The 23183-nt window shown below is 38.1% G+C and overlaps 1 protein-coding gene across 1 annotated transcript; it reads left to right on the top strand.

Annotated features, from left to right (window-relative positions):
* Positions 1–495: 495 nt before the first annotated feature.
* On the top strand, positions 496–22017 carry LOC129777459 (probable serine/threonine-protein kinase fhkB). The gene is made up of 3 exons (XM_055783728.1): positions 496–937; positions 9728–11229; positions 16860–22017. Exons 2-3 carry the CDS (start codon positions 9745–9747, stop codon positions 16980–16982), a joined length of 1608 nt encoding a protein of 535 aa, XP_055639703.1. The 5' UTR covers positions 496–937; positions 9728–9744; the 3' UTR covers positions 16983–22017.
* Positions 22018–23183: the final 1166 nt, after the last annotated feature.

Below are 23183 nucleotides of genomic sequence, written 5' to 3'. Positions count from 1 at the left end.
TTTGCGAGAAGGAGCCTTCGGTGTTGTGTTTACTAATGTATGTGTGTGCTTTTCCCGGCAGACGTCATCAAAAGTGCTCGCTTCGTGTGCCGCGTAGAAATCAGTGAAATCGTTTGCAGGCGCACTGATACCAGCACAACTCTCGGGAGCTTTTACACACGGTCGTCCCGAAACCAATGGGAGGCTCGCTCGGGTGCTTTTCGGTTGGCAGTTCATGAAAGAAAGCTTCGGTCTGTCGCAGAGTGAGCCAGGGCTGTGCGATTCGGGTGATGATTTGCATATAAATACTTGTGCACCACTACACTGAACGAATCGCTCAATGGAGAACTTGAGGATTTGTACGGTGGCTGCGATTGGGTTACGGCGTGGTGAGAAAAGAGGGATCGAATTTTCATTCAGAACGTGTGGGCGATAGACGTGACACTTCGGGTGAAAAACCGAATTTCTACCGAAGTGAAGTCTATAAAAGGAACTGACCTCGTCGTTCATGAAACATTTTATAAGTGACTAGTGAAGTGAAAGGTCGAACTGGAAGAAACTAATCAATCAGGAACACTACCATTGGTGAGGGAAACGATACCAACAGTGAATTGTGATACAAGTGAATTGATAAAACGGGACGAGGAAGAGAGTGAGTGTCGGAGTGAACGAGAAGGTGTTGAAGAACTGACACCCACGCAGATGAAAATTTCGCTTCCCCCGTAAAGCAGTGGATGGACTAGCAAATTGTTCCCAAATGCATTAGTGAGATGAATTATTCCCATGCATAGCCCTCTGAACGAGTAACTTAATCCCAGTGCACAGTTTGAGCCAACCTTTGGACATTTCGAACATTAAATCAGAATTGAAATCGATTGTGCAGCACACAAGCTGCTGTGCATTAAGTCAATTTTGTGGATAGCATAAAAATAAATAACTAAGCCTAGCACCTGCAGGGGTAAGTACCATTTCGAAAAAAACCGCAATTCCGTATGCTCGTTGTTACGCTTCATTGGTGACCTAAATTCAGGACAATCATCCTGTGTACCAACGTGCAGAAGAGAGAAGCTTGTGTTCACCGAGCCTATTCATCGCCTTCAATATTTTCCCGTCTTGCTTTCGCGGCTGACTCTTGTAAACATTCGATACATGTAATAGTGAAAACCTGTTGAAATAATTTAGGTCACACTGGTGCGAGGTGCATTGCTTGAATGCACCTTCCTGGCCCATCGCATCAAGCAGTGCTTTCTGGCTCATCCCCGGACTCATGGTACCGGATTAACCTATATCCAATTCCGTACACAGATGCATACATTCCCACATGGGTGCTGGACAGAAGTCACCCACGCTCTAGCCCACCGTCCACAGTTAAATATAGAACACAATACATCGAATCCGTTGCCATCCCCAATGCTCTCTTCTCTACTAGCCTCATTTACCGTGGCGGCGCCTTAGTCCCAAATTCCCGGTTCCCAAAGTTCGCCCGTTCAGATTGTGAACGACCCTTGTGTGTCATTCGTAGCAGATAGCACCCCAGGGATTTCGTCCCATCCTGGCGCCTACCAAATTAGGAGCTCCAACAGCAGCCAGCAAGGCCACGTTGAGCTACTTGTTGAAAATGGTAGTCCTTGGGCGTTCCAGCATTCTTCCAGCATACCAGCGGTCATGCGCCTCCACACACATGCTCACACACGCACTCTCTAGCGCGCGCCTCGTTGCGTCTTCATGGCGGATGGCGGTGCAAATGCTGGGCGCGTAATTGAGTTTGGAGAAGGATTCCGGCTGCAATTAGCAATCGGATTGTGTCGGGCCAGCAAGGGTCTGCATTTTTATATTGTGGTTGGCATTTTATTGGGGGATTTTCTTTAGTTATAAGTTACAAATTTCCGTTGGGTATTCTGTATAACATACATTGAACATGATTGACCAAAAGAGTTTTCATGGCTGTTTGTAAAATATTGGTAATCACAACTATTTATCATATATTAGCCAGATGATTCTACTATATTCCCAGCTATAGTAGAATCATCAACATGTTGATAGAACATAGTTTTTGCATCTAATAATGTAGAATAATGTACAATATTTGATATTTTTTTTATTTTGAATTGTTTCTAAGTAATATAATATACTGAATCGTTGTGATAACAACAAATGCTTGAAACCAGAGTGTACTGAAAAATATAGCTTGGGTTTCGCTCAAATCTTCTATATTCATATGATTAGAAAAAAACTGTCCCGTATTCTGAAGTGCTCTTAAAATCGGCTGTTTTACCAACAAGCTTATTTTCAAAAATGAGCCGCTTGACTGATTTAGGATTTCATGAGCGCAAATAAAAGGTATTTTGAAACACTTTCCTCAAAAGTATGCCTCCAGGCGAATGTTTTGAATATGTTTGTTTTTTCTGTGGTTTTTAATGAGTCCAATCAAAAGAGACCTAATTTTTTCAATTTTTTTTCGGAAAGCTCAAACTTTTTTACATGAAATATAAAAAATTCAGGAACACTTATTTTTTTCATTTTTTAGATATATTTTCAAAAAATGTTAAGTGTTGTTTAAAAAAAAAGTCATGCGTCTCTTTTGATCCAGTATATTGGGACCAGAGGTGCCAATCAAATTTTTGAAAATGAAGGAAAAATTTGGAAATAGCTGGAAAAATTTAAAAAAAAACTGGAAAAATCTCCATTACTTTCACATCAGAATACATTTTATTGCGAAAACAAAAAATTATAAAAAATTGCGTTTACATTTTATTCAATTCTAAATAATCCTGATGGTTCCTTATGCAAAAAATATGCAGATAGCACCCAAAAAAAATATGCCGAATTCTAGCTTCCAAAAATTATGCTATCTGCATTATTTTTGGAAGCTAGAATTCCTCGCACAGTTTTTGTTTCTGTTCTATGTCTTAGTTTTGTTTTGTTCAAATTGTATCGTGAAAATAATCGATCAACGGCTGAAGGATGCAAAAGAATCAGATTTTTTCCAGTATATATATTTATTTAGGCTCTTTTGTTAGCCGCTAGCCTGACGAGACTGAGAATTCAATATGTTCTTCACAAATTTGGGGACAATTCACACAACAGAATCAAAAATGTTGGAATGCTTGTTTCTCAATTTGGGAAAACCAAAATTATTGTCATTCCATTTTAGCGACAAATTTTTACTCCAAAAGAAATAAGCTTCCTTGTGATCGTTTACAGTGAAATCAGTAAAATTCATTATCGATTTCCTGGACATAATTTCGATCGCAAATATTAGGAAGACTTTTTACAATACATAGGCATAGGAACAATTTACCTATGACTCCTACATTCTACATTCTTCCATCTCTTGTATTTTCCGTAGTATGATTTTTTTTACATCCTTGCTGTTTTCATAAACTAGAATAAATCAGGGGTTTAATACCAGCTGATGAGCCAAGAAGCGTTGAGATAAAGTCATTTCAGAAATATCAATTTTGAAAAATTGTGCATTACTTTGTGTTAATACAGGGTTGATACCCATTTTCTTCTTATATATGGGCATAGCAATTTTTTAATCAAATATAATATAGAATATTGATAGAATATCACACTAGAAAAACTGAAAGCGTTGGAATAAAACAGCATCCAACCGACCTTTTGAAAAACAGATTAATGTAACTTGATAAATTTCCTAGTCAACTGCAACCAAGTTGCAAATCGCTCATGAATAAGTGTGCTTTTCCAAGAGTTATAGCTATTTAAACGTCAATTTTTTCTAGTCCCATTATGTTTGTCTAGCTGGTATATAAAACCGTAGTCCATTCAAATCTATTTTCTTATTGTAGCTATTGATCTTACAAGCGGACATCTGCCTCAAGATTTAATCAATCAGTCGTAACAAGTGAAATTAAAATTAACAATTAACAAATAATATGTCAGTTTTATTGAGCCCGAATATTAGGACTTCTAATCCATAATGTATTTTCTCTGACCTGAGAATGCGCAATTGACTTCTGGAGCAGGCGCATATGATCTGCGTCTGAGCATTTTTATTTGTAGTACTTAGTTTAGATTTATTATGCAAAGTATCACGCCTTAAATGCATTCTGGAGTGACAAGCTCTAGAATACGCGTGACCACTTACACTGTGAAGAAACTTCTCTAACGACAAATCCCCAGAAAGCAAAAAAGGAAATTGAACCACTCGGCCACGGAAGCAATTCCATCAGCACAATGTCCATTTTGGTACTACACGACACCGCTATACGTCAAGTATATAGGTAAACCTTGAAAAAAGGCTCATCGAAAGCATAAAGTGGAAAACTCTGTTTATTATGCTGTGGAGTGAAATGCGGTCACAATATTTCAAATTGCACTTTTAAGCGTTTCCACAGATTTGTCGCTTTTATAAACATCGGAATGCGCTGTATAACATTTCTTTGTATAATTGATTACCGCAAGACAGGGTAACATTGATATTTGCTTCAGCTTATTTTGTGAACGAACACAACACGCGAAGACGAACACAACAGAATAAAGACAACTGAAATCTAAACGACCCGTTCTCGAGTTTTACGTCTAGCAAAACATTTTGTGATGTATATAAATTATTAAAATGATTATATTTGTCTAACACACTTACTTCTATCCAAATGTTTGTATGTTCTGTGGGTAGTGATTAATTCAGCCCAATTTTTGTGACACGTTCATTATATTGGAAAAAATATTTTTCCAATTTTTTTACTCGCACTACAGGGGATCATATTGTTGCATTTAGATTTCTTCGCCTTGATTTTAGTCTGAGTGAAACGTTGCACACACATTTGCCTTAGGAAACTGAGTATTTTTCCGGATTATCAACATTTTATAAAAGATATTTTATGCTCTAAGCAAGAACTTTCAAAAAAACTTTCAAAAAAAAAGTGAAAATGAAAGTGTCTGCGGACAAGTAGTAAATTTGAGACTTGTCTTCGTGAAAAAATATTTAGTGACAAAAAAAATTTTTTTAAAGATAATTAAAAATTAACATAACATTTTTAATTATACAAAAATTATTGTTTTTTCTTCCGTAAATGTATTTCGGTGTTATAATATAATTATGATGGTCATTTCAAATCATGAAACTGGTAAAAACTTCCTAAAGCACTCAATTTGGGAATATATTTGCAATTCAACACCTTTAAATAATTTACAAAAATACATCTTTTACATAAGTTTTTCTTATTTAGGCAGTAACAACAAGAAGTTTTTAGAAATGTGTGATACCTTTTGGTACTATTTTATAATGTTGTACCGTAACATAAACAATAAAAAACAAAAATGTTAATAAAATGAAGATATAAAAAATTGTTTGAATCATTTTACCCTATATTTGAAACTGTTCGTCTTCGTCTAATCATCTTACTATTAAAAAAATGTTGTTGAGAAAATTATAATTAATTAAGGCAAGCATATTGTTGTTGCATATTACATCATCAGAATATGTTTATTATCGAAATGATTGAAATTTTAAAAATGAATAAAGACTGTAACAATTTGGTCGCATAAAGTGAGACATTTTTTAGCATAGAAATAAAATACAAAAAAGGGAAGGATGACATTTTGTAGGTTTATTAATGAACTTTAAGGAAAAATTACATGAAAATTATTCGTCAGCTGTTCGGAGGAATTTTTATCATTTTCTGCACAGTACTGCTGGTACCCGTATTTGCTCTCTTGTATTTGTTATTGTGGGTCATGTCGAGTCAGATCTTCGAATATTGGATTAAACCAACCCCGAAACCAACGCAACTTTCGAGCCGATGAGCGGCTGCTATTCAAATTACTGTAGCTTAAAAACTCACATAACTATTTGACAAACTATTATGCATTTGAAATTTTAGTATGTTATTTTTTAATAGTACAGACTAACGAAATATGCAGAGAAGTCAAATCGATATTTTAAAACATTAGACAAATGGTGCCATATCGCATTCACAAGTTTGTATATATTAGGCTGTCAAAAAAGTCCTGCGGTATTTTTTTTTGAATTTTCATTTGTTCATTAAATTAGTTACAATCATCTGTTTTAAGTCAAATATGCGCCGTTTTCTTCGATGACTTGTTCCCAACGAGATGCCAACTTCATAATACCCCTGTTATAGAAGCTCGCTTCCTTATTGGCAAAAAACTCGGATAGCCAATTTTCACAGGCCTCTTTTGTGGTTAACTTCTGACTATCTAGCTCGTTCGCCATGGACAAAAACAGGTGGTAGTCACTTGGTACAAGGTCCGGACTATACGGCGGATGCAAAAGAACCTCCCATCCGAGCTCCCGGAGCTTCTGGCGCGTCACCAAAGAAGTGTGTGGCCTGGCGTTGTCCTGATGAAAGACAATGCGGCTTCTGTTTATCAAAGATGGCCCCTTCTTCATGAGTGCTACCTTCAAGCGGTCCAGTTGTTGGCAGTACAGGTCCGAATTGAGCGTTTGGCCATAGGGAAGCAGCTCATAATAGATTATTCCTTGACAATCCCACCAAACACACAGCAGAACCTTCCTGGCCGTTAAAGAGGGCTTGCAATCCCACCAAACACACAGCAGAACCTTCCTGGCCGTTAAAGAGGGCTTGGCCACCGTCTGAGCCGCTTCAGCGGGCTTCAACCACGACCGTTTGCGCTTCACCTTGTCGTAAGTGACCCACTTTTCATCGCCAGTCACCATCCGCTTCAGAAACGGGTCGATTTTGTTGCGATTCACATGCGTCGATACGGTCAAAGATGTTTTTTTGCGTCAACGTGTGTGGCACCCATACATCGAGATTCTTTGTGAATCCAAGCTTCTTCAAATGGTTAATAACGGTTTGATGACTTATCCCCAGCTCTTGGCCGATGCTACGGCTGCTACTATGCCGGTCTTTCTCGGCTAATTCAGCGATTTTGTCGCAATTTTCGACGACATGCCTTCCGGAGCGTGGCGCATCTTCGACGACCTCTACACCAGAACGAAAACGTTGAAACCATCGTTGTGCGGTGGAAATGGAAACTGTATCGGGTCCATAAACTGCACAAATTTTATTAGCAGCTTGAGATGCATTTTTGCCTTTGTCATAGTAGTACTGTAAAATATGTCGGATTTTCTCTTTATTTTGCTCCATATTTGCGACACTATAACTCACGAACGACTTAACCAAACAAAACACTGCCAAGGATTATATTATAGCGCGCAAAAATACCTTTCCAACAAGCTATAGTATGACTCGATACAATGAATACAACTAGAACTACGCGCTTACAACGACACCTCGCGGAAATACCGCAGGAATTTTTTGACAGCCTAATATTAACATATTCAATACTTTGCAAAGTTGTAACTTCAAAAAACAATCCAAAAAATATATTCTAAAATTATTATCCTAACACTAACTGATCTCGGGCAAAAATTCTGAATAAAGAAAATATTGTTTTTGAATTGTTTTACACGATTTTGGGAACCTTATTCATAATGTTCAGCTGCATTTTACGTTCTCTATAATTCCGTTTGAAATTACAAGCAAATCGTTCTCACACACCAAGGCTGAGTACGAACACATTTTGTTTTTCGACATTCTTCAATATGATCCTATTATGAGATCATCTTGTAACTGAATGGGTATGTTAGGTAGCATGAGAATCTTTTATGTGATGATGCAGGATCATAATTGATGAAAAAATACTCATATGATCGACCATTGCAGAATTAGAGATTTTTTGAAGTTTAGTCTATTTTAGCGCTCAACTAATCCTGAATAGATAAATGTACTGTTACACTCAAACTAGCACTGGCAGAAAAAATTTAATCTTCGACAAACAAAAATGCTTCTTCGTGTGCTGAAGGGTGAAATGAACAGATAAAAGCAACTTTTTTAAAATGTTGTTTCGAAATGCTTTAAATTATTCGTATGTATGGGAGCAATCATTTCTTTCTGTCAGACTGAACGTCAGCTTGGGATTGTACCCAAAAAAATCCGAAGGATGTCAACGGCGATCGAACCAAGGCCGACTGGAATACAAGGCCGTTTCACGCGGCCACGCTATCCACATAGGCCACTGGTGCTGATGCATAAATGCGTGATAGTATTACACCTCATTATAAAATGAAGTTGGAAAGTGTTTTCTAAGAGTAAAAAGGAGAGCATAAACGTGAATCTATATCCTTCTCGGTCTGGACCGTATATGTGGCAAATTACGCGAAAAGCTTCAATGCGTGCTTATTAACAAATGATATACCAGTATGAGAGAGTAGCACATTTTATGTTATTTTTAAGTTCATTTAATGTAATAATTCGGGATGCCAAAACATGTGCCTAAAATTAATTTTGGGTGCACAATCCTAATATATCCATTCGAAAGCTGAGAGAATTTCCCATCATAGAATTAGTATATATTTTCTATGTATGTCCAAAGTTTTTTGAAATCAGAGAGTCGGTCAGAATCGGTTGCTTCTGGCTAACTTTTCGTAGAGTTGGTAGATTAATTTTGGGAACACCTTTTATTCATTGAACATCACATACGAAACAGCGACCAGTTATTTATATGATGCAGCAAATCGAACATTCTGTCCAATTTGAAATGCCTTATTAAGTGTGTATTTTGTGTGTGTATTCTAGAATTCTTAGATACAAAACTATAATGCAATATCCTGTAAAAATCCAACCATCAGATGTATTCTTGGGAAATTGAACAGAATCCTAAAATGAATTTTGTTCGCATCTCGTTAATTTGACAATAAATACTCTATTAACAGGAAGTGGTAAGACTTTGCTGTTGACTATTATTTTCTTATCTTGCATCGGCACACTATTTCATGTGACGTCAATGGGAAATGAACAAACTTGCTACACACAAACGCCAACACAAACCAACGAATGTCTGACTTTCGATATCTTTTATTTCGGAATGCCACTATTTTTAAATGCCTTTCATGGACCCTAATAACACCAATCAAATCCCATGTATGTCAGCTAATTTATTGATTGCTGTACCCCTGTTATGCTTCGGACAAATGAATAGTGGAAATGTCGGCTAATGGCAATTAGAGTCGAGTCTATTTATGACAGCCTAACCAATCGAATCGTATTATTCTCACTTTTCAACACGGTTTCCATCAGACATATTCCAAAAATAAACAGCGCACGATAAAAGCCAGCCCGGGTCACATACACGTCAGCTCAATTAGCCTGTCCATTTGTGGAAGTGCCCACGGAACAAACGGCACATGTGGAAAACATGCTCGTTTCCACATGCTAGCATTCGGACAGATCATGCCAAAAACCGGGTGTTCTGTGACGCACGTCAGCTCTTGCTCACGCGAACGCGCGAAGAAGGATGATTAAGACTTTGGCCGTATGGAAGCCACCGATTCATACCCTTTGGCATGTTCAAAATAAATGAAAAGAGTTTTCTTTTACGACCGGCACTCTATCGGTCACACTCACCCCGTCGAAAACAGTCCCGAGGCCAGCCCGAGGTCCCGTCTTTTTGTCTCTGTTCAGCACCGATGACGTAAATGCCCACCCGTCGCTCTCTTATCCTGCTATTCTTCGGCACCCTGGCTGCTCCTCTTGCCTTCGCATGACGACATTGTCCTTGTATACAACAATCTCTAGCATCAGCATACTTTCGGACTGACTTTTCACCTTCTCTCCCCGGAGACAAGGATACCAACTCTCAGCTCTGCACGATGACATTCGCATCTCTCTGCCGTCGGAAAATTTGCCAAACAAAAAATGAAAGTATCACGTATTTCTCCGTTTCATTCCTACAGGTGTTAAAGCAACAATTATGCACAGTTTTCTGCTGGCTTTGTTCGGTTTGGTGGCGCTCGGAAGTGCGTCGCTAAGTTATCCAATTTTCGGCACTAAGCGGTACAGCAGATCAAATCTGCTCGCACCTAGTAACAGCTATGGCAGCTCACTTTCGATGCCTATCTATCCTCCAGTCCCGCAATATTACGAAACCCAGTCGCAGTTCATGCCGTTGCCATCGTACTCGATGAGCCCCCCTTCCTCTTCGGATTACTATGACGATAGTAGCTACTACAACAGCAATTATTATTACGTGCCTCCGGTGCACCGAAGGCACCAACGGCAGGACAAGTATCCCTCCTACGGGCTTCCTACCTATCGGGGCGAATACAAACCGACGCCATACTATTACGCACATGCTCCCAGCTACAGCTACTCAGACGACCGTGAGTCCAACAATCCCTTGGACGATCTGCACGAAGAAATGCTCCAAGAAGACGAGCGAGAGCGAGCACGAGAATTCCTACCGGTCGGTCAGGAGCAATGGTACGAAAGTCCTTCCCGGTCCGCGGCCGATTCGGCATTTCTGCGCAATCTAATCATGTACAACAATCAGATGAACTCACTGCGCAGCAAACAACCGGACTCGAACGAGGAATACGAAGAATACGAAGAGGCTGTTGAACCCGAATATTATGACACATCCTACGCAGACAATCGTAATAATTACAATACGTTCGTCAATCCATATAACAGTAATGTGAATGGTCGCGATGCTCTCAGCAAGATAACTAATCTGCGAAATAGTATGGCGAAAAATGCGGTCGAAGACGATGAGGAGGTTCAAGAGCTTAAGTCCCTCATACATCAGCAGAAAAATAGCAGGCAGCAGCAACAACAGCAGCAACAGCAGCAGCAGCAACAACAACAACAACAACAACAACAACAGCAGCACCAGCAACTACTTCAAAGGCAAACCGAATCCCAGACCCCAGCTCCCTTCCAGGACATCAAGCAACAACAACAACGCTCGCTAACGAACGACTACCAGCAATACGGATCCCCGGACAACTGGCAGCGAGATAGTCCGGCTTACAATGACTATGAATACGAAAACGAGTACGATGACAGCTGGAGTCATTGGGATCGCAAACGAAATATTCAACCCAAGAAGGTTTCAATCGGTCTACCGCCCTTCATTGGTGCTACCACTATTAGCAGCAGCAGCAGCACAACAACCACCACCACTTCCACAGCGGCCCCGGAGATCGCCACGAAACCGAAGGTGGACATCGTTCAGGGTCACAACGGACAGAAAGAGGTGGTACTGCCGAGGCCTGCCTCCCCGGTACGCAATCCGTTCGTGAATGGTAACGCCGCGGGTATGGCGAAGAGCCACGCCGCACTTCCGTCGTCGGTAGAGGTTAATGCGGTACCACAGTCGAAGCTGGTCAAGCCTTCCTCGTCGGGCAGCGTGTTCGACACGATCAGGAAGATCATAGACATGCAGCAGCACTTGGAGGTAAGTGTAATTTTTTTAATGAACTTGATTGATCCTCGTCAGTGGCCATTTTTACTTTAGCGATAATATGCAACCATAACCATGTTTTCTTTTCGACGTTCTGAAAGATTTTATATTATCCAAAGTAAGTTGAAATGTCTTTCAATGTCGCAAAAAGATTGTTGTAATAACAAGCTTCAATCTTTCCTTCATCATGAAGAAGATGAAGATAACACTTTATACCACTTCATGACTGCATAGAATGAAGTAAAAAACACAAGAGGCAAAGTCCAGCGAATAACGAGACTATTGCAAGTCTGAAATTCGTTTACTCACTAAAACTAGTTCTACGGACAATATTGTGTTACAACAAGATTCCATTCTTGTAACCACAAACCCATAAACTTCAATAAAGTCTTAGAAGACTTTATGAGACCAATTTTGAATGTTTATTGCTCAGTCATTTTTTCATTAATTTACAAAATTTTTGAATCTTTTTTTGAATTTTTGACCTCGCATAACAATCTATTGCAATATAGACAATTATAAAATTTTGATTGTTAATATCAAAAAATAGGATTGAAATCAAAGCTTCTAACTTCCGGGACATTTGTGTAGACTGCAGGAGTTTCCCTAACACATGGTCGATGGAGTTTGCGACGTATATTGTTTAAAGATAAATGATAATAACACAACTACCTCAACTATGCGGTCCTGCCTGTTCTCGAACTATCTTCTATTTCATCGCAGATAACTTTTTCTTCTTTTCTCGTCAACTCATCTTAAGATGCATTGGGACACTTCTGCGGCAGCTGAAATGCCTTTTTGCAAAATCCGCGACTGAAACAATTGGTGAATACGCTGCCGCTTCAGCATGATGCTCCCCTTATACTCGGTTGCTGACGGCAAACTGTGGTATGATTGTATATCGCAACAAGAATCAAGATATTGCGAACACCATATTTGTAGGATTTTGTAATATCACGCGTACCGTTTAATACAGTATTTTTATGTCAATACTCACAATTGTAAATTTTTATGACCTTGCGTCGGAATTCAGTTTTGTACGGTATCCTCAGATACAAAAGTTTTCGCTCTACCAGGACTAGAACTCGGTGCCGAGATGGTCTCTTTTGAACGCGTAAGCAACTTCTTACACTGTGGATTTGAAAAATCATAATCGCCATGTTTCATTGTTTTACCAAGACAACAGGCTATACATAGGCGCCCTAATACTTTCCGATAATGAATATTAAACACTACAATTACAAACCATGACTAAAACTACTAATACCATTATTATTTCAGACTAATTAACAATAGTTTCAACATTAATTGAGAACAACAAAATACAGTTCTTTGAGGGACGATCGAGAAATTTCGGTTCGTTATATCCGTAATTATCTCTTGTTGATGGGAGATATATAAAGTTCTAAGAACGTAAATTACGGCGATTAACGTTGAAATTAATCAACCGTAGCAGTTCTGGACAATCGATGTTCGAAGTCATCAAGTCGGAAGTATAGAGGGCCTTGGCAACATTTCTCCGTGAAGCTAATGATTCCAGTCCTATCAGTTTGCAGCGGTAACTCACAAAAAATGGTTCAACAAATGTTGTTCTCATCACCATTTATCAAAACATACCTTTTGATGCACACAACTGAATCAAACACTTTTGACCAGAGCCTTACGGTGTCACTCTCATTGATAAATCATCAATTAATAATGGACTCATCATACTGCATTTCCAGATGCACCTTACTCACTTCCGCGCTATATATTACTACTGTCCTTTCACGCTCAATAAAAAAATATCTTCTCCTTAGTGCACGCTTCTTTCGCTTCATGTTTAACTGTTACATTCTTCACATGAAGCAAAATTTTTAAACGAACTGAAACATTCATGCATTCGATCAGTTTATATTCCAATCATCAAATTATCAAAGTATTTCAATTGGGGTGCTTCCGAATCCAAGTGGTTGGCGTAACACATTATCATGCTGGGGATTCAATTCCCGTTCTGGCCAGGAGATTATTCGTAACAGAAAAATCTTCCAACTTGCTCTGCGGTCACGCGCATTCTATAGCTTGCCACTCGGAATACATCGAGGGCATAAGGCATGAGAAATCTCAACTAAATACTACTAACTAAAATGACGTGAGTAATTCCTACGTTGAATCGGCGAAGGTTCCACAGGGAACATTAGTGCCATTCAAGAAGATATTCCAATGAAAGTTTCAAAGTTGTATTCGAACCTACTCACTGAAACAAATGAAAACGTTGATGTTGAGGATTGTGCAGTGGACCAGCATGAGTAATCAGTTGTCCGCGTCATTGGTATTGTGGTAAGCGTGACTGATATGTTCTTCTGTGTCTCTTTCAATACCACTTTTTTTGGAAGCCGTTCCAAAATAATCTTATTTTGTTAATATGTTGTTTTGTTATTTTTTATTTTTTTATATATTAAGAAAAAATATTCAATCACAAATATATCTAAAAAAAATGACGAATTCCGATGAAGAATGAAATTGTGAAATATTTCAATTAGTGGAATAATGTACCAATTAAGAAGTAGAAAAACTTAAAAGTTAATGTTTTAGTAGCCAGTTAAAGTTAATGTTAGAATACCCAGTGAAAGTCCTATATGACGAATCTCATGCCAGCTCGCCTTAGGAGTTGGCAGCACCATCTCAGCTAGTACTGAAACGTTGTGGGTGTAAAGACATGGGTCATTTAAGCAACTTTGCATACTTGAAATATCCGAAAAACAATTAGTCTACTTTTTGGAAAAAAAACAACAAAATACGTTTCCGTTACCAATTTTTTTTTCTTCATTTTTTACAAAAAAATTATTACTTAAAAACTATGATACTTACAAAATTATTGTCACACGCTGAAATGTAGGAGATCGTTTAAATTTTCACAAAAAATACAAAAAAAAATTTGGAAACAAATTTCGCTGACAAAAAAGTTATTTTAAAAATAATTTTTTCTCAAAAACGTATTTTTTTAAATTCCCAAGAATATACATATCAATAGCCCTTAAAATTTCCAACAAGTCGTCCATACATCGGAAGATGGGCACTTTTACAGAGAAAAAGTTTTTCGAACAACAAATGAAATTCGTCATGTGAAAATTAGTTATATTGTTTTTGGTTTTTGGTCATATTTAACAGTCTTATTGTTATATCGTGAGTCAAGACTGGTACCAAACTGGGTCGTTCGGATGGAATCAAATTGATTGTCAAGAGGAATCCAATAAAAATGTCAAAAGAGATCCAATAATCAAAAGGGGAAAATAGTGTTACTTTTCTTACAATAATTAATAATAATTCTCCATGTAGTGAAAGTATTGTTATTAAAAACAAAAATAATCGAATTAAACAAAATGAATGAACTAAAATTTTTCGTCAATTATAGTCCAACTGACATTTTGGTAAATACTGAAATTTCAGTATTATTGACTTCTAAACTTCGCTGAACTTAATTGCTATTCAATTTTACTTCTAGCCGCATGTTAGATTTTTATAATGCTGAACACTAGAATTATATTACTTTGGGGATAAAGTTATCTATTATTTTCTCGGTAGCTGGCTTTAATGATCAGTATCACGTGTAATATCGATCACATAATTTCAAGCTCAGGCTCGTTGTAAAGGTGACATTTCACACTAAAAAATATACTGCTGTTCTTTGTTTGTTTCATTCAGTTGTGAGTTACATAGTGTTAACAATGGAGGTCAAGAAAGAGAAAATTCGGTACATTTTACACTTTTTCTTTTATAAAGACAAAAACGCAACAGGGCCGCTGATATTGTGAATGGTGTTTATGGTGCCGATGCTGCAACAGTAAAATACCTGCAATTTATTTTTTTTAACTTTTTTTATTTTTTTTTGAAATTTTGCTTTTTAATTTTTTTAATGCAATACATTTAATTCAGATCTCTACTGTCAACATGGTCTCGATATAGATTCGTATTTGTTGGCGTCAAGATATTAAATGCCTCAAGCTTTAAATGGTTTCTGGCGTCAGGATCGAACAGATTAAATTTGTGTTAGACTTTTTAAAACATACTAACTCAAATTTATTTCCTCAAAGAGAAGTTTTATTTTCCTCTGTTTGTTGTTGATGAACGGCTTCTACTCAGATCTGCAACTAAATAAGGCACCTTCCCGCAACCATCCCTGAATTGTTCTGGATCTTACATTCAAGCCTAATATTCTCTTGATTTCGGATTTTGATGCAATCGTTTTGGGAACGAAGTTTGTTTAACCGATCCATTCTCGGCGTAGTTTCCCTTGACAATTTGACTGTTGCTCAACTTTCCTCAACCATTCATATTTATATTACTTATTATCTGTTCGTCGAACCTCAAGCGTATTTAAATCTGCTTTAACTTGTCACTCAGCGCTTTGCTTTGATTCTCCCTTCTGATGGTGCATTTTTGCTATGCTAAATTTAATACAAAGATACGTAGGAAGTAATTCAATGGTTTCGATTCCTCCAATATATTCCGATTTATACTGTTATAGTTTAGCTAATATAGTTCAAAGGGAAAAATAATGATGTTCAAAACTTTTGGCTCAGAGAAACGAAATCGGGTGAGAAAGAGCATTGCCGCAAGCGGATAGCTGTGCATTTAGTCTCTTTTGAATAATCCCAGAACGCTTTTTGGCTAAATACCTGATGATTAGGATGTGATAACTCGTACTCATTATTTAGGTTTTTTAAAGAGTTTTAATAATTTATTCTGGCTTAATTTAGTCTGGCTTAACTACAGCAACATCTGATTCATAATATTGTCGTTCGTTCGTTGCTCGTTTTTTTTTTGGTGTGGTCGAATACTGCTACCAGGACCGGACAAAGACGTTGATAGCAGCGTCAACTCAGAAAGAGGATCTGTTTTGGTTTTTTTTTTTTCGTTTTCCACCGTATTTTTTCCCGAGTGTGGCAAACACTCTTCTAGCCGTGTCCTATTTTTCAAATTTTTTTGAAATCAAAACTTTTTACTGTTTTATACATTTGTCTAACACGTCTAACATCATCTTTATTGAAGCAATTTCCATGTTAAAACTGAAAATGAGTTCACATTTGGTAAGAAAATAGCAAAAAAAATATGAAAACTACGCCATTCTGTCTTCCACTCCATGTATTTCCGTGCAAATTTGAGTCGATTCTGCCTTGAAGTTTCTTCTCTTGATGTTCGTCAATTCACTAAAAATCCGGGCAATTTGTCTGGGGGTCACCGGAACATCCAGTATTACCTTAGTCTGAAAGCAAGACAGTCGGTTTCAGTGGACATCATATTTTATGTGGACTTTCATCCTCAATGGAACTTTAGTGCGCCCTCTGGTAGGAAGCTTGATATCATATTTTGCAACATTTTTCAGGAAATTCCGTACCGCTTTGTGGTCCGATTTCACCATTTTGTGCGTAAAGCTTTTTTATCATTTAAAATCAATATTCTGGCTTCAGAATTTATCGCAACTTCCATTCAGTTGCAATTGCAAACAAAAACAATTACTGAGTAAAAATGGTCTTCTAATCGATATTATTTAATTGATTTAATCCCTATATGATATGATATGACAAAACAAATTAACATCGGACATTGAAAATGAACTATTGTCTCTTCTCTCCTCCGAACAGGACGTCGATCTAACGCAACAACTCGACAACCAGAAGCACCAGGGCTTGAGGGTCCAGAAACGTTTCGTGGCCAGCGAGGGATCGTTGGTCCAGCAGCTGGACGGTCTCAAACGAACGGCGTAAATATAAACTATTACGATGCACACAAAAACACTCCCAAACCGAACCGCTAACGTTTTTCAACTTAACTCGCAAAATATTTCCCTTCCTTTCGGTACCAGAATACTTACTTAAAATATCCAACCTTCCTCCAACGTCCCCTCGTTTCCTTGCACACGACAATTCCGGTTGATTCCGGTTGAATCGAAGCCGCGAAATTTACGCTCCCACACAAAAATACGCATTTTCTTGAACAAATCACTACGTTTAAATACGACGAATTTCTCAACGACTACTCAGCGTTATAAAACAAAAAGCAGCACGACGCAACTACTTGGTGATACTTAATATTATAGGGACAAAAATAAGAGAGAGAAAAAGGATCAATGTTTTTGTTTTCGCTCTTAATTGTAAACTAGCCTATTTTCACATTGATATGTTAAATGGTTTTGATGAATCACTTCGAAAGCGAAAAATGAGTATGAACGAAAAAAAAAAGCAGGAACATACATCACAAAAATAAATGAAAATAACACAAAACAAAAAAAATACACTGATTGAGACTGAATTAATGTAAATAATTATAAACTGAGTATAGCAAACAAAAGTATATACATATATATTTAGGGAGAACGCGAGAGAGCAGGAAACAAGATCTTTGAGAATTTTTTAGAATTTTAAGTCGCCGGTTTGATTTCTGATGAACCAGAAATACTCTCTTCATACTTGAACCGTTCGTTATAGTGTGTGTACATTGATTAACAGCAATTTGCGTTTAAGCTTTTGCCACATTCAATCTGATCCGCTTGGACATTCCGACAGGGATGACGCTCACCTCGGTTCACGGTTCACGAGTTGGAAAATAAGGAAAATAAACCTTGATCGGTAGGTGACCGTCATCAAGTCACAATTACTTATTGCTAGGAGATAATCATGTCAATTTCTAGAGGAAAGAGAAAAGAAGAGGAAACATTAGATGCTTTTTTAATATTTTACACATACACACACAGTTTTAGTATATTATACATTGTTAATGGGGTGTTGCAAACAGCTGTTGCATCCAATCCCAACAATAAGCTCCAGTATAAGCTTCACTCGACCTGCATACACAGCAACAGAAGAAGAAGAAAGTAACAAACTTTGCTCAATTTAATTGAGTTGAAGTTTCCATCTGCGAACAAAACAAAAAAAATCACTAAAGGTCACACATATATAAAAGTAAACTATTCACGTTATAGAAGGGACATTGAGACAGAGGAAAGAGACGAAAAGACCCTTCCAATGGCAGCTAGAGCCCAGAATTAAACATGAAAATGGAATAAAAAAAAATTAAATAACTAACCTGTTGCTTCCGGCGGGGTGCTCCAATGGGCTTTTCCTACCCTCGCAGGAGGGAAAGGGCTCCCACCCCGGAAGTGAATGCAATGACATAGGCAAAAAAAATTAAAATTTCCGCGGTTCCGCTAATGATAAATAATTATTGAAAAACGTAGCTATGATAATGACAAAATACACAGGCAACTATAATTACACTATCTACCATAAACGAACTGATGTTTAGCAGAGAACAGAGAACAGGTGAACCAAAAACTAAACGTTTTGGGGTCAACTTCAGGCAGCAGAATCAAAAGCATGAGGTGACTCTAACTTGTAAATAAAATTTTAAGCAGTGGAAAATCAGATAACAAACACAGCATCTTGTATCAAACTTTGTTCCTTCCAGAACACGAACATTTTGCTGCTGCTTTTACTTTCCCGCTGTGAATCTACATCTACGAAGCGGATAGCTCACAACCATTCGCTTTCCTTCCTTCCGAGAATTTCCTTTTCAACCTTTGACATTTCAATCCGACCAACTTTCTGCCTTTGGGCAACGGACCGGATTATTATCATTTTCCCTCCTGCGCACTGATTAAAATAAGCACACCACATTCCTTATCATTACTTGATGTCCTGCGTTTCACAGGCCAGGCGCGGGTGCTAGTGGCACTGAAATTAACATAACCTGAAACAGGATAGCCCAGCAACGTTGGAATTTCTCTTGTAATGGATTATGTTTTGAGCGGAAGCCCACACACGAGAGTAAGGACTGCATGTAGCTCGAATAGTACTGGCTATTTGATACTGATTTAACTAGAGAAAAGAATTTTGCTGCTTTTCTGTCAATCCCCCTGGTATATTTTTTTTCAAGACTCGCACGCTTGAGAAATATTTCTCTCCAGTTTGAGAGATAGACATCGCTGTGTGCGAGAGATAACACAATCCAACACAGACCACACCACACTTGCTCTCTCCGCAAATCCTCAGCACTTGTTATGACGTCAATTGGTGAAACTACGCTCGATACAGGATCAAATTTCTAGCAATTAGAATAATTTCCCCACAAATCGTAACGCGAAGTCGGCGGAGCGGAAAATCCATGTCGCATTTATGCTATCGCCACGTAACCATACCGTGTCGCGGTTTGCATGCACGAGGACACTCTGTGGCATCTGGAATACACTCTCGATGCACGGATCAGCTGCTTTTTCTGCTGAGGTTTAGCCAATGCCAAGGTTATCCTCTCACGAGGATTTGTTGGCACCCTGACACTTCTATCCTTGCTTGTTGTTTGCTACCAAATATCGTCTAAGTTGGATTAAGTGCAAAGTACACGGCTTCGCCCCAATACACTAGTGCAATATGTATAGTAAAACTGATGCAACAAAACAACGTACCTAAGCAAAACTGAAGTAATTTTAAACTGGAGGTGACCAAAAAACCAACCTAAGTAACTTCAATTTCAAACGCGCATTTGGTAACACAAAGCTAGGACATGAAACACAATAACATGAACCGAACAAACTAATAAATGGAAATAACCAGTATTTAAAATAAATAGATATACAAACATTAAATAACAAAAACATCTACTTTTCCATTCAATCCAAACAAAAAAAAACTAATATTTGTCAGAAGAGAAAACAAATCATATCCATTCGCACGCCACAAACCAGAACGAAACGTTCCTTCCTTCGCACCAACTCCATTGATGAGTCGCTAGGAAGTGTAGGCCGAACAACCTTCGATCGGGCTGGCCTCGTCTCATTCAACGGCCATGAAAAGTAAATCTCATCAGCCCAATTGGACAACCCAGTTGAAAAATTCCATCGCTTGGGGAATTTCCCGAGCTCCTTCTTCCCCAGATTTTCCGCTCAAAACTCGCGTCTCAAATCGTCAAGTGACGAACGAAGCACTGCGGGTGATTTGGAAAATTGCCATCACACAATTCACTTTCACTTTCACTGCCTTGCAGGATTCGTTCCAAGAGTTCACGCGTTTTGCTCATCTTGGAGGCACTAAACTTCTGAACCAAACCACGCGTCTCCATTTAAAACCCTCAAAGAAGCACGGGAAAAAAAATCCCGGATGTAAACGACTCATCAGCTCCATTTATAATTCATCATAACCCGAATCACGAAGGAGGGAGTCGCGAGATGAAAACAAAAAGATAGATGTGAGGCTGTATCACTGATTGCGATTGCTAGATGAAACGAACGATGAGTTGCTGGAGAGCGTTAAATTGATTTTCCAAAGCCCGCTGCCAAAGCGTTTTTATTTTCTCGTTTGTTTGTTTGCCTACTTAGCTTCAAGTCGAAACGGAAATGTTAGAGAAACAGTTCAATGAAACAAAAAATATAATCTGTATTGATGCAAATAAGGACAGGAAACACACACACATACAAATGATACAACAAGTGTGTAGAAGAGAAACTGAATTTGACAATAACTAACTTTTTAAAAAAAAGTATATTTTTTATTAGAAAGAGATGAAACTGTAAGTTTTTAGTACAAAACCACCACTGTTGAACAGAACAATGCCCAACTCTTTTTTGCCCGAAGCAAAAAAAAAGAAAAACATAAAGTCATCTGTGTTCCTCCGTTCCGAGTGCTTATCCAACCAACCGGAGACAGAGAAGAAATGGGGGAAAACTCAATGACCGCTAGCTATGAGATGAATGTAACACTTTTAACGTATTTATTTGGTTGTTTCGCAAACAAAACAAAACAAAAAACCATAACGTCGTGCCAAGTTTTTGAAGCTGAATCACAGCACCGTTCCTTTTCCTCTTCGATGAACTTTGTGATTGAGACACACTTATGCACAGCAACAAAAATCGCAATGAGAGAAAAAAAATGTAAAAGTAAGTGGATAATTTTGTACAGAATATTATAAAAAAATGTAAGAGATCGTGGTGTTTTTTACTAGACAAAAATTTACCAACAGTTTGAATTTTGTTAGCCTGCGCAGCTGCTTGGTATCATCGGTCAGCCGAACTGCTCAGCCAGATGCGGCCAACTTGAGCAACTCCGTTAATCATCGATGTCAACATTATATAGTATCTGTTTTCGTTCAGCGGCTGTCCCGGGCTGGGCGATCCGCAGCTGACCGAACCGCAGCGCGACAGGGGTTGTAATCGCCTGTGTTGAAACCATTTTATTCGAAGCATCGAAATTGGAATTTGGATTTCAATTTTGGAATGGTGAGAGAAGCGTTGTTAGAAGCACAAAATAATTCGAACAGTCCGAACAGGGACCGGATGTGAGGTTCGAAAAAAAATAATGATTGGATCAAATTGGAACCCAATTTCCACTTCAGCACAATATAATTCTAACCAGTAAGCCACAATAGAGACAGAGTTTTGTCGCGTACAGATCGAAACTATTTCTTTGAAATAACAGTATTATGCAGCTTTCAGAAAAAAAATAAGAATCTGTTGGGACGAGTTAAAACAGCTGAGACATGAAGAAAGCTACCTACCACACAACGCCCCACATACTCTAATCATAACCAGACTAGTAAATCCGAGACAGAAAAGTGGAATTTGAGGCTTCTTCTATATATATATATATATATATATATATATATATATATATATATACATACACAAATGTACATATCCTCTCTATATATATTTATATACTACCAAGAGAAGAAAAAGCTGCTTTGTACATATAATATTAATTATACTATGACCATGAAAAACAATTGAGAATAAAAGTAACGTGATGAGACGAACCAGTATTGCTGTCCTGAATTGAATGAAAGAAAAAAAGAGTCCCTGTTTTACACTGTTCTCCTTTCATAGGAGAAGTATGCTCGGCATTGCACTCAAACACGGAAAGAAGCCACTCTTTATCCTGGGTCCATAAATTGTACTGTTGCGCCTTTACCAGTGCTGCCGACGATGTAGCCAAACGGAACGAACAATTCCAACCTGCCCTGAGTACTTCAACCGGAATCAAGGATAAAACACAGGTCTACGAGGTCCTTAGATGGCTTTCTGCGTATCCAGCTTGTATCAGCTTCCGGCGTGAATTCGATTTCTTTCTTATGGTTTGTGAGCAATTCCACGACAAATAAGCAAACAAGTCAACTAGACCTCTGACCTCTATTCTCTGATTTGAGTAAAATTTTCAGCATGTGAAGGAGTTTTCTTGCCCATAACAATTACCCATTTTATGTAAAATAATTTACAATATGTAAATATTATCCCACGCCAGCGACGATTGATGAACTTCGTACGAATATCGAACGTGAAATTGCAGCAGTGTCGACCGATTTATGCTTGAAAACCGTCGAAAATTGGATCAGCGTCTGGACTTCTGCAAGCGTGCCGGTGGTGGCCATGCAGAAGAAATCGTATTTCATATGATCGGTGTTAAGTCAGAGGGGACATTATGTAAGCTACATACCACATTTATCAGATTTGGAAAATCACGCATACAGCAGTAATAATTTATTGAAATTGTTATGATTGATCAGAGAAAACCCCTCATAGTATGCAGTCAGAGCAGATCATGTACAGTAAAACCTGTTTTTGTGCAGTTTTTTTGTGCGATTTTTTGTGCGATTTTTTTTTTGTGCGGTTTTTTGTTCTTGTGCGGTTTTTTTGTGCGATTTTTTTTGTGCGGTATATGAAAAGAAGCATATTTGACGAAGTTATCGTCCATTTAGTTTTTTTTCGATGGTTAATATGCATTTCAATGCGAAAAAAGTATATTTGCGTCATAATTGTCTACTTCTGAAATCATTCCCCTCCTCCCATCAAGTGCTCTAAGTTTTTCTAAGATTTTGCATGACATGATTTCTAACAGCAACACGTTTCGACATGCAACTAAAAGCACAAAACAGCCATGAGCAATCGAAAAGGCAAAGTGTCCTATCGCAAAGCAGGGAAACAA

This window comes from Toxorhynchites rutilus, chromosome 3 (genome assembly GCF_029784135.1).
Source record: "Toxorhynchites rutilus septentrionalis strain SRP chromosome 3, ASM2978413v1, whole genome shotgun sequence".
NCBI lineage: Eukaryota > Metazoa > Arthropoda > Insecta > Diptera > Culicidae > Toxorhynchites > Toxorhynchites rutilus.
The sequence above is the reverse complement of the archived record's forward strand: the minus strand, read 5'-3'. Positions and strand labels throughout refer to the sequence as shown.